The sequence below is a fragment of the Aptenodytes patagonicus genome, chromosome 1 (assembly GCF_965638725.1).
Source record: "Aptenodytes patagonicus chromosome 1, bAptPat1.pri.cur, whole genome shotgun sequence".
Lineage (NCBI taxonomy): Eukaryota > Metazoa > Chordata > Aves > Sphenisciformes > Spheniscidae > Aptenodytes > Aptenodytes patagonicus.
In genome coordinates this window covers 220,217,443-220,233,711 of record NC_134949.1, presented here as the reverse complement: position 1 = coordinate 220,233,711, position 16,269 = coordinate 220,217,443, and the positions used below count along the sequence as shown (strand labels likewise).

The 16,269-nt window shown below is 37.2% G+C and overlaps 1 protein-coding gene across 21 annotated transcripts in view; it reads left to right on the top strand.

The window, feature by feature from the left end:
• The window catches only part of DLG2 (discs large MAGUK scaffold protein 2), a 1,063,600-nt gene that overhangs the window by 810,937 nt on the left and 236,394 nt on the right, over window positions 1-16,269 (top strand). For all 21 annotated transcript variants that reach the window (XM_076328370.1, XM_076328369.1, XM_076328371.1 and 18 more), the window contains one exon: window positions 6,800-6,868. In XM_076328370.1, the coding sequence (XP_076184485.1) occupies window positions 6,800-6,868 (69 nt within the window). The remainder of the gene's footprint in view (window positions 1-6,799; window positions 6,869-16,269) is intronic.

The window sequence follows — 16,269 nt, the reverse complement described above, 5'->3', positions numbered from 1 at the left end:
TGGTTGCTAAGTCAGTCCAAAAATCCTCACTGCATGTGCCTGTGCATGAAAACAGCATTACATCTCATGTGCAGCTTTGTTGCCTAAGGGTGATCAAAAGTAGCAGGGTTGAATGTCCTATTCTCTGAAGTTTCCTATTTACCTCTGATGGGAGACTGTCTGGTTAGTTTGACACTTCTAATATGGGTCAGTAACTGTCCGTACTGGATATTGTCAAGTTGTTTGTAGCTGAGATAAAATTAATACCAAAAAAGCACTCTCTGGACTTCTAATTAATCCCACAGGAGAGCAAAAACTCATTTAAGTTAGAAGTTTAGCTGTCGGCAGCATCAGGAAAAGCTGGTTTCACTTCACTGAACTGAATTAAAACTCCACATTAATGGAATTAAAGCATGTTGCCTTCTTAAACTCTTACATCCATCAAAGCAAAGGCTTAGAAGCTTTATAAACAACTGCACTGCTACCTCCAATCCTTGACATAAGAAACAACATGCTGAGAATACATCATAAAACCAAACAGCGTTAGCGTTCCCTTCACTGTTCTCCAGTGGAACTTTTTCAACATTGTATTTATCAATCTTTTTTCTTTTAGTACTGTGAATAACGAAGAATAATGTGGAGCTCTAGTTTTCTCTTTTTGTTAGTTTTTGGTTTGCTTTTTTTTTTTTCTGCACAGAATGTATTGATAGACAAATGCAGTTTGTATACTTTTCTTCTGTGTGGCAGTTTCAGAATTGGGACCTCAAGAATGTTGCTCCGAAGCCAGTGTTCAGAGGCATCTCTATCCAGCCTGTGCCACTAGCTGCATCACTACTTCTTTATGAGAAGATGCAGGTCAATTGATTTAGGAAACAAATAACGACTTTTATGTTGTCAGTTTTGACTTGTCAAAACAAAGATATATGAAAACAAAAGGTTTCCTAAATCAAGGCTATAGCAAATAGAGGACAATTGTTCTTTGTCGGTGGGAGGTGGGTTGGGAGAGGAAAGCTGATGACTTTTCTAGTACTCTCTGTGTAAAGACAACGTGTATTGTTTTTATACAAGCAAAAGAGACCAGGAAAAATTTTAGATTGTAACAACCTTCTTTCTTCCACCCTCAATGCAATAGGCAGGCTTTGGGATGAACTCTGATTTGAGTGTCATGCAGTCTGATCCCTTAATTCTGGTTTGTCCTTAATTTGCATTATAAAAGTTTAAAACACAATAAATGTTTCCCTAATATGATTGTTTCATCCCACATAGGGGTTTCACTGGGATATTGCGTATTGGTGAAAGTGTCATTCGTGAAGGGAAGGCGGTAGTTCATTTGGTCCCTACAGGGAAAGAAGGGTTTATGATGCTGCCTCCAGTTTCAGCATCACCCACACGGCAGAAGTGCCTTCAAAACATCCTTTGAAGGGCTAGAACAGAATTAAAACTAAGGAGACTGGCTACTTCTCTTCTTGTTACTATGATACTTACTGATGTTGTTATTTTCATAATAATCATTAAAAAATATGTTGACACCATGCTGCTCTATTTTTAGTATTTTACAAAGACATGAAATAGCAGGCCTTGACTAAGAAACAGGTTTAAAATAAAAAAACAACTCAAACCCATTAAAAAAGAGAAGTTGGATCCTTTGCTCCTTATTTTGCCCCTTATTCACTTAGAATCTCATTCTTTGTTCCTTCACTCATATGAATTGTCTTACAAGAATAGTATATTCCCCTTGTCTCGAACTAAAATTAAATGGAATTAAGTTAAAACTGGTATTTTATGGGATGTGAGTTTCATTTCTTCAGGGAAAATCCATCTTGTGTGGCTGGAGTATTAAGTAGTATATTGAAATATTATTACTTTATATTATTAAAAATATTGAGACGTTCATTCTGTATCATTTCAGGGAAAAGATAACATTTTTATAAGCCTAAATGTTGAACTTTGAATACTTAGATCTGTGAGTATAAAAATATGCTACTTACCTACATATCTGTCGTGGTTTAACCTCAGTCGGCAACTGAGCACCACGCAGCCGCTCGCTCACTCCCCTCTGGTGGGATGGGGGAGAGAATCGGAAGGGTAAAAGTGAGAAAACTCGTGGGTTGAGATCAAGACAGTTTAATAGGTAAAGCAAAAGCTGCGCACGCACAAGCAAAGCAAAACAAGGAATTCATTCACTCCTTCCCATCGGCAGGCAGGTGTTCAGCCATCTCCAGGAAAGCAGGGCTCCATCACGCATAACGGTTACTTGGGAAGACAAACGCCATCGCTCCGAACGTCCCCCCCTTCCTCCTTCTTCCCCCAGCTTTATATGCTGAGCATGACGTCCCATGGTATGGAATGTCCCTTTGGCCAGTTGGGGTCAGCTGTCCTGGCTGTGCCCCCTCCCAGCTTCTTGTGCCCCTCCAGCCTTCTCAGTCGGTAGAGCATGGGAAGCTGAAAAGTCCTTGGCTGGTGTAAACACTACCTAGCAACAACTAAAACATCGGTGTGTTATCAACATTGTTCTCATCCTAAATCCAGAACACAGCACTGTACCAGCTACTAGAAAGGAAATTAACTCTATCCCTGCCGAAACCAGGACAATGTCTCAGTAGGGATGTAAGTGTCTCTGTTTAGGCATTCATCATAGAAAATGTTGGTGGCAGTAACCCAGAAGTTTTATTTTCTTTTTTGCTACAAAAGACATGACACATGCGTAAGTGTATTAAGCACATGATGGAAACAGCTTCTTTCTGCTGGTTCCACCACTTTGACAGAAGCCACCAGGAGCTTTATCTTTTAAATAAGTCAGTTAGGAATGATATCAGACTGTTATTTCTGTCTCCAATTGGATAGCCACTTGTGTCAAGCAGTGATTAAACTGCATTTTTGATTTTTAGCTGTCATTGTATTCATGACGATACCTTAGAAGGCATAAGCTTGTACTGAGCATCAAACTTGATTTTTATAATTACGTACAAAAATGAGTTTTCATATCACCAGTTATGAATTATTGTCATGAAAAAAGCCAAGGACTCATTTGAACTCTATGTCACAAATACCTAGGATTGGAAAAGGGTTTCTAATGAGTGGAATATTGTCAATAGCTGAGCCCCTTGCTTGGAAGGAGTGAGGTATAAGGTTCCTTGCACAGCTTTGCATAACGAGGTAGTCATTCCAGTGAGGGATACCGATGACATCTAGTGCTTGAGTAGTTTGGTAATTTCAGGAGAATACTGAATTGAAATCACTGCTTTAATTCATACTTGTTATGGGCTTACAATACTTAATACAACATCTGATATAATAGAAAATAATGTTGCCATCCTAGCCTTTTTTTTTTCACTCCATCATTGAAACGTGTATTGTTTTCCCAAGAATCTGCTCTTTCCTCTGAATATTCTTTGTTTTCCAGCCTGTCTGGATAATCCTTTGGTTGATTTGATGCTTCTTGTCCCAGCCATAACAATACTGTGTGAGGGTAACTACCAAGCAGATGTGGTGGCACGGCACAAATTCTCAAGTGGCTGAGGAGAGTGATTAGTGAGTTCTGGGTACCTTGCCCTTCTGCTGAGATATTACACCTCTGATTTTCTGGAAGGGATGAATATCCTTTTTTGGCAAAGCAGGATTTTGGAAGTGTTTTAGACTGGACACCCAAAATCAAGGAACCTGGTACTCCTAATCACTTCTGGAAATGCTGTTTGCTCTCATTTCAATTTTGTGTTTCAACAATGATTTTCCAGACAATACCAGCTTTAGATCTAGGTAGGTCTATGTTCAGAAAAGTGATTTGTTCTGTGTTAAAGAAGTGTGTGATGCCAAACAGAGATTTATAAAGACTAATTCTGTAAAGGCCATTATGAATAGTATGGTGACAAAATTCTTAGTCTTTATTCATCCATTATATAAAATATTTAGAAATAGAGAGGTTATAGCCTTGAGGTTTTGCACAAAGTAGCCTGGGTTAAGTATCAAACCTCAAAGATAGTTGAATTCATCACTAAAATGCAGCATCGCTGTGGGGACTGAGAGTCTATGACAGTGATCAGACTGGTCCCTTTCCCCATTTTGAATCTTCCAATGCAGGAGCAATAATTCACTGTTCTGTAAATTACTTTGGTGAATGTAGCCCATTTTTTCATTTGCAACATCCAAACATAGTCACATCCCAAGAGCTTAATATTCAATATGTTTTCGTGACCGTCTTCAGTTGCTAATTCTGTAGATAAATGGGAAATTATTTGGTTTTAGTACTTAATAGCTGAAAGTCCTACCTTTAATGCTTTTATAATTTTGCTCATTGTGAAGCTGATCAGAGTTATATAAATAAGTTTGCTGTAATAAAAATAGGTCAATGCTGAAATCTTTTTTCGGAAAAGAAACAAAGCTTTCAGAATTCAAGCCAGTTTGGCTAGTTGTTGTTGGGTGTAGATATTGTGGCTCTGGTCGTAACAGTATGCCATGGCTTTAGTAAGGAGGAGATCTTGAAACAGCAAGAGGTGACTTAAATGTTTTAAGACAAAGAGCCATATCAGCTGTCATTCCTCAGCTTCCCTTTCCTATGACATTCCTTTGAAAAACAGAATGCCACACAGCATTTGTGAAATAAACCCAATTCCTGCATGAAACCTTCACTTGCTAACTTGCCATGCCTTGTTAATAGATTTTTTTCCCCACAAAATATGTAACATCTGTTGCAAGAATATGAGCTGCTTGTTTAAAGTCTCCATTGTGGGTTTGGCATCGGCAGCATAGCTCAGGCACGGCTGTGCCATCCTTCTCTTAGAAACAGACCTTGACATACAGTGTGACTTAGAGGGCCGTGACATACATCATTGTCCCTTCTCTCTGCTGGGTTATTGTTTCTTGTACCAGCCGTATTTTTGCATCTCTTGAGGCAACTTCAGGAAATAAAGTTTCTGAGAGTCAAGCTGCACAGGGAAAAGACAGAGGTGTTATAGCTCTGCTGTGCCACTTCTGTCACATGTATACAGGGGGGGAAATTCAGGGGAGAGGCTCTTCCCTTCCTCATTAATTTGGCGTGGGAAGCCAGTACAGGAACGTAAGGATGTATGTTCCCTTCCAGCTCTGTAGAGGGAGAGGGACAGAAGACAAGCCACAACCTAAACTTTAAATTTTTAAAAATGGATAAAACCTAAAAAAAGGTAGTTTAAAAATATGCATCCTAAGTCATTTGCAAGATGAAAACATAATGTGAAATTTTAACCAATATTCCTAAAATATTATTCTGCAATGTTTGTCCAACTCAACTATTCTGTTCACACCATGATGCCAGAGGCTCATGATACTCCTGTACATCCTATGTCTTGCTATAAAACAGATAAAAAACTCTGTAGTTCTTCTTATAAGAGGAATATACTTTTCCACAAACTTTCTGAAATACTCAGAACAAGGATGAGTACAGCAGTTTACTAACATGACACAAGAGCACAACGGTCGCAACAGGGAATACCAGCAGGTAGCAGGTCTTTTGTTTGTCCTGTGGCATGATATCGTGTGTCACAACTCTATGTGCTACACAGAAAAATCATGTCTCTTCTGTCAGACAGACAGTATTGGCTATGCTACGAGACAAAATGCATGTAAAATAGATGTATTGCTCACTAATGTTGAATGTCTCAGGTTTTAATGAAAATAAGGTGTGCTTCTTCTGAACAAACTGCTCGAGTTGTATAAAAAGCTTGAAAGCAAGACAAAATCTGCAGTTAGTAGAATCAGTGATATAAAACTGACTTAAAGTTTTATTTTTAATTTCTACTTTGCATTATGTCTTTACTGAAAGAGTGGTTAAACATTGGACCAGGCTGCCCAGGGAAGTGGTGGAGTCCCCATCCCTGGAAGTATTTAAAAGACATGTAGATGAGGTGCTTATGGACATGGTTTAGTGGGCATGGTGGTGTTGGGTTGACGGTTGGACTCGATGATCTTAGAGGTCTTTTCCAACCTTAATGATTCTATGATTCTATGATTAAAACTGGGCCTCACTATGTGATGTAGCCATTTAAACTAATCAGAGGATACACCCAGATGCTTCTGCTTTTTATTCTTATTTTTTAAACACATTGTCTTGGATAAGGAATGCAATTTATTATCACAGAACTGCCTTTGACTGATGCTGTGTTGTTATCCATTTATATTTACATGAATAGTAATGGTACAACACTATTATACGATAGTACAATACTGAAGTTAACATATACTGTGTAATTTATTGGGTTTATGTAATACAGTAACTACGTTCCTCAAGCATGACAACACATATGAGAGAAGCCATTAGACCTCAGGATTTTCAATCAAAAAGATTTTTCTTTCACAGAGTCTGTGTTTTGCTTAGAAAATATGTTTTTTTCTAAATGTTGTGCTATGATTGATATAATTTCATGTGGAAAAACTCAAAACACTGAGAATTAGATTGATAACATTATCATTTACTGTTTTACCTTCTGCTCTGAAATTAACTTCGGGTTTTATAGTTAGTATATTTAGCAGAACAATTAGCATCTAAGTCACTGAACTGTGTGTATGTATATATTTTTTTAAAAGAATAAGAAAGATAAGGGGGAATTATTCTCTTCATTGCCTGCTCTTAAGGAAGAATGAAACCTGATTTTAAACAAGAGAGATTGTAGGATTGAGCCCTTTTTTGAAGACATGAGCATCACTGAAGTCAAAATGCTTTAGACACATGTAAAACTATCTGATTGCTATTTCTATTTTGGCGTTAGCTAAACTGCTAGAGACAATAAGAATAAGAGAAACTTGTATTTCTTTAACAAATGCTTTTCTTTATTCTTCCTTGGTCATACAGTCATTCCCAGCACAGCACTGCAACGCGTCCACCCACAGTGAGCTTGCAGCGGACCATTTCTGTGGAAGGGTAAGATGATTCTCTGTTGAAGCTGCCTGTAGAGCTCTCAGATACCACTAAGCCAGACACTGAACTACCCACATACACATAGCTGTTAACTAGAAGTGGTTTTGCATACCGCAGTGTTTAAGTTTGTGAAATGCAGAAATAAATACTTTCAAATTAGTAGTGATCCTTTTTAGATAGTTAAACTGAAAGGTTTGGTTTTCATGGAGATGAGAATATCTGTCATGGAGATACATTAACTACAATCTCTTCAATTCATTTCACTTGACTCTTGTTAATATTTACATATGTTAGCTATAAAATGGTTCCCACTAATCATAGAAATACCCAGTGAAGTCTTACTCTATTTTCTTAATGCATGCATGAGTTCTTTTTGACAAAGCAGTGTCCCAAACTAAGGATGAAGAAGTACTGATAGAGAATAATCATCCTGTGCTGTGTATACCTGTGTATATTAATGCGTTAATTGTAGAGGTATAGCTCTGAGTACTTAGCTGACTCCATTTAAACAGAAATAATTGGGTAAAATATGAATAATTCACAACCACAGTTAATATTTTTGCATCTTTATGATATTAGAAAAGCTGATATTTAACAAACACAGATTTTGGTTGCACTGACTGCCGTAGTTTACAAAAAATGTTAGATTTGTTTCTCCCCTCCCATAGAAATGTGGAACTGTTTGAAATATTTTGTAGGCATGGGTAATAACTTGTCATTGGCTGCTTTCAGGTCCTATTTCAAAGCTTTTCTTTCCTGTGATAAAAATGAGAATCCAAAGTTTCCACAAAGGAAAGATGTTATCTTGTTGTATTTCGTTTTATGTTATGTCCTTATTGTGGTGCAGTCAGAAAATAAAATGGTAGGTATGTGAAATAATCCACTCCTAAGTGAAGCCTGAAATGTTTTTTCTCACAAGTCTCAATTTTTCTTTCTTATCTAGATCTAAGATCTAAGATTTTAAGTTGGTTTTTTTTTTAAACGTGTAGGACAGCTATAGTAATTATTCATTGAAAACAAGACTGAATAATGATATTGCTACAGGAAAGGTGCGTATGGCTTAAGGGCTGTCATCCGGAAGGTAATTCAATACATGAAGCCCTGATCATCTAACCTTCCTGCTCAAAACGGCTAATTTCAAGTTAGATCAGGTTGCTCTGGGTCTTGTCCAGTGAAGCTGTGACTATCACCAGTTGTGGAGATTGCACAAGTTCTGGGCAACATGTCTCAGTGCTTTAACACCTTCATTTTGGATTTTATTTCTTTATCTCTCTCTTTCTCTCTAACGAACAGAAAGAGTCATAATAAATTCCCCTGTCTTTTCCTCAAATCAATTCATGAATAAATTGATGTTTGAAATAAAACTTAGCTTCAAGAACAAGTTTATCAATTAAAATGGCGATTGGGGGGAAAAAAAAAGGAAAAAGAAAAAAAAAGAATATACTAATTTGAGATTTAAGGAAAGTAATTCTATTACGATGTCTTTGACTTGGTCTACTGGACTCCATAATTCAGGAGATATCCTACAGGTTTAAACTCCTATTGAAAATTGGAAATCAATCTGTCTCCATGAATTTTTAGATAAATTGCAGAATCTGTACTGGCCACGCAGACAGCTTGCATATATTGTGTATGAATCATTAGAGCGCAGGAAATCTGCAATTGATATTACAGGTCTCCTGCTGTTCAGGAGGTAGAAGAATATCTGGCTTGTAATTATTACTAATCAACTTACACTGAGTCATATTTCATTTCACATAGGAAAGTGGGACTGTTAGCCTGTTAGACCGCTGAGCAAAAATAAGTAATCAGCTCAGCCCTAAATATTTCATTATGTTAAAGCTCGATTTATTCTAATGTTTTTGTGAAGTCCATGCTGCTAAGTATGTTTATAGCTAATACAATTTGAGGTCAAAACAAAGTTATTTTTCTCTTTTAGGAACTGGGTTTCCATCAGTAGAGCCCTATACTTAGGTGACTCATATTGCTTTTGAGATGCACTTTGTAAATAGCTGCTTTACCTGCAAGGCATCCCTAGCACGCACTTAGATTTGTGGCCTGCATGCTGGCTCTGTGTGACTGACTGTGTAGTCACTGAAGTAATATAATTACTGGGTCCTGTGAAGGAGAAATGAAATATGGGAGGGTTAAAGAAATACAGGGGAAATTGCATTCGCTGGCATTTATTCCTTTCCACCCTGTTGAATATGTGATAATTGAGCTGGCTAGAATAGATTTTTAAAAAACGTTAATAGTTTTTTCATCTAGGTAAGGGATTCATACAGAAAAACAGTTTATTTTTTTTTTAGGGAGAGCTTTTGTGGACTTCATGTACAGCAAAAAAATGAGTAGCAAGGTGAAAAAAATAAAGATGTCTTTAAAGATTATTTTTTCCTTCTATTCAAGCCATATCTTCTTCACAGTGTAATAACTGTACATGAGGTGAAGAGAATTATTACGTGTATAAAAGCATGAACTTCACAGGTGTTTGATGTCATCGTTAGTGCGATCTAATTAGTAACTTCCCTACTGGTTTATTTGCATGGTTTAAAAACAAGAAAACTATAACATTTGAATTTGAAAATGTTGTTGGTTTGAGTTTTTTTAAATGGTTTGAATGAACAATTTTAACTGTGAGTATTCAAAACAGGGGAAATATTGGATGAAAAGTAAAACCTGTTATTTGGAAATCCTGCTGTACTATCGCACGAAGCTGTAATGTTAGTGGTGTATGATAGCTATTCTCTCTGCAGTTGACATTCAGACTAAATTGTATTTTACATGCTACCAGTCATCTCTTCTGCTGAGCTGCTTAGAAACTGGGATTTCAACATATTTGATCTAGAGTGTTTTGATGGAAATTTTAAATGAATTTATCAACGTGACTATCTCAAATATCTATAAATATTTATACAAAAATAAACAGCATTTGAACCGTGACTAAGGGTAAGAATTTTTATTCTGAACAGGACAGATATCACAGACTGCTTTGTGTTTCAAAAGTGTCTTATATAAAGTCATTCTGGATGCTTGCTACTAACCCACCGTGTATTGATATTTCACAACATGGCTTAGAGGCACTGCTGGTTTTAGGTATTCTCTTAGCCTTTGAATACCTCCTGTCTCCTGACAGTGCCATGCGGTTGCCTATCACCATTTCCACCTCATCTAGTTTTGTTTACAAACTGAAAAGCTGGACCATTCATGGTAAATAGAGTCATCGAATGCTGTAAGTAGTAGTTCATAGAAAAGTGGTTCCAATATGGAACCAATAGTTTTTAAAAGCAGGATGCAAAGCAACCTTTTCTGGTATGGAGTTGCCTGTGTTGGGTGTAGCAGGTGGAACAGAGATGCAGTTTTCAGGATTTATTTTGATTATTAGCATGCAATTAATGCACCTCTGATCAGGGAAGAGAGACAAGTGCTTATGTGAGACAAAATATAAATGAATAAGCATACTGGAATAATCATCTCCCTTTCAGAGTTAAAGAGGATATTAGATGTCCTACATTGTCCCCCTAGAAATCAGTGAGATTTCTCAAATCTAGGAGATGTACTCCCGTGCATTTAAAGTAAATGTCAGGTGTCATGGTAAAAATATAGACCAGTTTCACTTTTCAAATAAAAGATTATTCCTGTATGCCAATTCCATCTTGCTAGCTGTAAGCAGAAAACATTGCCTGGTGTGCAGGCTTTAATTTCTCTACAAAAGACAAAATGAAAGGCTGTTAAAGTCCAGAGGGGTTCCCACAAAACAAATAAAGTTGCACATGTATAAGCCAGTGCACTCATGCATGCATCAGTCAGGTTGAAGCCTGGCTCCCAGTAGGTTCCCTCGTATTAAATATACTTCAAAGTTTGTGACAAGTTAGACATGATGTTTGCAGAATAAATGCGTTAAAAATGTAGTCAGTATTAAAGTTAGGATAAAGCATTGCTTCTACAGTCAATGCCAGCATGCAATCAACAAGAAATGCCAAGGAAACCATAGTCAAATAAACAGATAAAATACTTGTTTCAAGCAGAATGGGTAACTGTAGTAAGCAAAATTATATTTTGCTATGTGATATGGTAAATGAACATCTCGTTAAAGGCCGAATGCTTAGTTGTTAGTATATCAACATTTAGTAAAATAAAATAGTAACTCACTAACCAATTATATGTAATGAAAATGAATGCTCTGCACATGACCAAAACATTGTCTCATTTAAGAAGGCAAAGTTACCCCTCTGGACTGTGATGCTCAGTGTGACAGCAATAGGTAAGAGGAAGGTTATTGGTTTTGGTTTTTTCAATCACAGTTGAAATCAAGATAATAATAATTAAAGTCACAAATCAGGGATCAGACCCCACTGGGTCAGGTGCAACACTGATGGGTAACACTGATGTGTTCAGCCTCTCCTAGGCTCTGAGATGGTAAAGGGCTGGGGACTGGAGAAAGGAAGGAGAAAGGAAGGTCTGCCAGCTCCCTACCACTGCCAGGTCGTGGTGTTTTGGAAACCGTACAAGAAAGGTCGATCAGAGGGAGGGCTGGGGAGGAAGGCAAGGGGTGGTGCTATTTCACATCGTGATGGAAAGTTTTTGCCAAGCCTAAGAGGGGAATAACAAGGGGGAAAGTAATAGCCAAGATGCCACAGAGGTGATATTGCAATAAAACAATGGATGAGACCACTACAGATACATTTTTCTCTAAATTGTTGTGAAGCAGAGTTGTAGAAGGTATAAAAGAAAATTTAAATAAGCCGAGTAAGTTTGGTTTTGCCTGAACTTCAAAGCCTTTTAAAAAGGTGTGTGTGCATATTCCAGGCCTTCAGCCGCTTAAGATTCCAAATTATCTCTTGTGTGATTAATCAGATTTTAAAACATCATACACACCGGCACGTTCTCTGTCCAGCCTAGCTTCCTGTGTTAAATGCTGTGAAGAATGCTCAATCTATTTGAATGACCTTTTCTGGGTCCTTCCAGTATGACTGTCCTTTGGCTGTCTGAAATAAACATGCAGTTATTTATAAGAGTTGTTTGAAGCATGAGAGGAAAATTAGAAGTGTTGTACTGAAAAAGAAATGGCTCAATTAGCCAACTGACCCTAAGCAGGCATAGCCCAGTGCTCACACAGTGAATTGTCAGAAGCCAGATACCATGCTGCTCAGGAGAAGGGTGCTTTGATCCCTTAGATTTGGGGTTTTTTCCCCCGATGTACTACTAATGTGTGACTTTAACCAACTAATACACTTTCTCTCTACTTCAATTTTCCTTCCTGCTATTTGCTACTTTAAGTAGCTTGAATGTTTTTTGTTGCGTTATATGGGTGTAGTGCTCTGCACAGAGGGTCTGGGGCCTTAGCTGGAGGCTGGGTGCTACCCTAATGCAAGCAGTAAGATAAATAAGTAGTCTTCTGGGCTTTCTATGGTGTGTGTTACTGTAACACCAAATCAGCACATGCATGAACGGTTGTATGATTTCAATATCCTTTGAGAAGCAAACAGCATTTTTGAAAAAAAAAAAAACCCAAACCCACCAAACCAACAAAAAACCTGCAGCCAGGGCAAGATCAAAGCCGTATTTCTAAGTCCCTGCAGATTTGGGATACCTCATTGATTGTATGTAACTGAAGAATTCTCTAGGGTCTGATAATTGAAAGCACCCAGTGTGCTTAATATTTCTGTAGATGTTCCAACAAGCACAAAATCATTTCAACGACCCAATTTTATAGATGGTGTAAAAGAAACAGAAAGACAGAGCTGTGTCAGTGTGAGATGAACACTAAAACTGACTGTATTCTTTAGTGTAGCCAGCAGCACAAAATAAGCAAATTAAAAATTGATTTTCTTTCAGTTAGTTACTATAAAAATTACTTGTTTTCAGAAAGCTCTTCCCCTTCATTTATCAGTCCAGTTTTTAATCTCTTAAATTAAATCTATAATTACTATGGATTCATAGTCTATAGAAGGATGATAGGGATACTTAATTTTTTTTGTCTTATCATTTTCTTATGGTAAGAGAGTAAACTGATCAAAACAAATATTCAGTACAAATGTAGCAAATACAAAACACTTAGCTATTTTCAAGATAATGAACAAATAAAAGAAACATGAACCAAAAAAAAAAAATTGTTCAGGAGGAAAAATGCCTCACTTTTTTGATTTACTTTTGTTAATCGCATTTTTATGGCAGGAGAAATTTTCTTAAGTGTCGAAGCTTTACTCACTCTGATTTGTTACTACTTATCAGTTTCAAATATTAATTTAATAATACTTTGCTCTTACATCAGGCCTGCAATTTATAATGTGCTTTACAGAATCTGATCTGATGCATTCCCTGAAGCAAGTAACCAAGTCCATCCAAATTGATTCTCCCGTTGATTTCTGAGCCTGTAAATTTGTGTGGATTGCAGCACTTAATTTGCTCCTTTGCTACTGGCTGTATTATAGTGAGTCTTCCTCTCTTCTTTCCCTACCTTTTTAATTTCTTCCCTGTTCTCCTTTACAGATGCACCGTCTCCCTTTATTCCGTTGTCTCTTTTCTTTGCTCTTTTCTTTTTTTTTCTTTTTTTTCCCCCCCTTCTGCTGCCTTCTGTCAGTCCAGGAATGTTTTCATCTCACACTCCTTTCTAATTTCTGCTTGATTTCCCCTGCTGCTCTTCTCTGTTTGTATTTGGTACAAAGCTGCAGGAGGTCATAAAAGATGCACACACAGAATTAAAGTGCTAGTATGCTTTGTTAGCACCTAGAAACTTACCTTCAGCCGTATTTATCACAGAACAAATTGTAAATGGGATAAGTAGTTAAAGCTGGAGGCAGAAACATGCGTTTCAGAAACACTGGCTGTTAGACTGTTCCTTTTCACTAGGTAGCTACAGAGTGCCACCTATTGTCTCCAAAGCAGTGAGCTTTTAAAATAAGTTACCCTGAAATTACCTTTGCCTCAGTTGCTGTTTTCTGTAGACAACTACACATTTTTACTGAGCGCATTTACTGCAAGAAATCATCGTTCACATTTGAGTTCCTTTTCTTTCACTTCTTACTCTCCCATCACCATGTCATCCTTAAGTCTTTAATTTCATTAGCTCCTTTACAGCATTTATCTGCATTCTGTCTAAAGTCCCTTCATATGTGTGACAATTACATTCATAAAGAATTTTTATAGAGGCAAAGGAGTTTTTCCTAATGTTGCTTCCCAGATATTCAAGAAAAATCGGAGTGCCTGTTCTTAGATCTCCTTAACCATCATATTAAAAGAGATGACTCTAAATTTTTATACCAGGTGAATAAGTATGTGACATCCTCATCTTTAGCTTTATCAAAACTAGCCTTTTCTTTGAGTGTGGCTAAAACATTGACAGATAACTCATTTCTGCATTACTCTTAAGAGAGGACCTTGTCAGTGGCTGGTATTGTAGTTTGTTGAGAAACTTCTTTCCTACTTTAACTTCATAGCATGTTACAAAGATTTATTATCATCATAAGGGTTTTTTCATTTTCATACTAAGTACGCTATGCAAGTGTGAACCATGATGTATTTCAAAAATCTTAGTCATTTATTATACTACGGTAAATTGGCATATACCTCCTGCTTCCTGTAGTTTTTGCAGTATAGTCGTAGCTGAAGGTTATTTCTATGATGATGACAACAACATTTGTGTGTTCTTGAATCCACCTTTCAGATCCTGCAGGATACTCAGATATGAAAAAAAAAATGAAGACATGTTACGGTTGGTCAGTCTCTATAAAGCCAAATTTGAGTCATGGCCAAAATGACCTGATTATGCTAAAGAGCAGGAGCCAAAACCCATTGTGTTCTAATCACGGCTTCTGACATTGCCCCGTTATTGTTTGAGCTTCCTCTGAACATAATCATCCAAGAGCAGAATGTGAATTTTGCTGTCAAAAGGCCAAAATTACAAAACAGCACTGACAGCGTTTTAGGCATAAATCTGCTGACTTGATCAGAGACAGGGATTAATAACTGGGCCAACTTTTTGTTGAGCTGCACAGCTTACTATTCAGTGAATACCCAGTTGTATTGACCTAGTTTTGCCCATAGCACTGGCTTTCAGCTTTATGATCCAAGCTGCCTGTCATATGTGGAAATACTCAGTTTCACTTTAAACAAGAGCTCTTCTGATTTCTCAACAGCAGAGCATGCAAGCATATTTGTTTGACTTTACTGCCTCTTTTTCCTCAATACCCAGGTAAATAATGGCAGTACCTCAACTCTCGCAAAGTGTTTTTGATGCGTAGGACTCAAAGATGACAAGTGTCACCGTATCAGTTTGTGGATGAGGAAATTGAAGCTGGAAGAACAAATTACTTGCCAAAATCACTCAGCAGCGCATGGGCTAAGTGGGGGAAGGAATCCACGCTTCCAGCTCGCTGTCCTAGTTTTGCTCCAACCCCCAGGCCACCCTTCCTAATTAAAAACCTGTTTAGACTTCTTAGATCTGGATTACATTATGTCTAATCTGCACATATTTAAGAAGGTGCTAAAACTGTTGCTACAAGGCAAATCAACAGTAATGATCCAAAAGTAAAGAAAACCCCCTTTATTTTCTGACTGGTTGAAAATACTTCATGAATATACAGACTCAAGACAATATGTCTTTTTCTTACAGCCGTATTTTTAAAAGGTTGTTTTCTGGCTATACAATGTTAAGAAAAAGTTATAAGATGGAGGACCATATGGAGTAGGACTAATACTTTCATTAAATGTTACAATCACCTTTAAAAATACTATAAAAAAATTGCTTTAGTTTTTTCTTTCAAAAATATTAAGCTTCGGTTTCAGAAAGTTGAGATGTTATTTAAAGATCATGATCAAGCTGGGGATACTGTTTGAACATAGCACATCACAAAGATGAACAAATGCCTACTGATTTTGCAATTATCAGGTAAAGGTTAAGTCCCCATATATACAGCCATAAGACTCGACTTGCATCAAATAAGACATCCCTCAATGCATCACTTCTCTCTCCCTTTTTTTTTTTTTTTATCTTTAAAAACAAAATGGAAATGAAAAAGCCATTCACATGATGTAGCACTGTTATATAGTGCACAGGAAATATTGGATCTTTTTTACAGGAAGCATTCTGGAGCATGTTTCTGTAGATGGGGGGGGTGTTTACAATTGTCACTTTGCTGGTAACTTTTATTTGTAAAAATTGAGAATTAGAAGAACATCCTATTTCTCTGTGAGGAGTCACAGACACATAAATGTGTGTTTGTGAGTATTTGCAGGGCTGGGCTTAAGATTTACACATACTAATATACCAGCATTTACACTTTTTCTGAAAAGTAAATTCTTAGAGGGATTTGAAAAGGGGTAAGTACCAATAAATATGGGGGGGGTGTATGTATAAATGGCTGTGTGTGCTTGTGTATCCAAGGGAGAGACAGATCTGAGGCCTC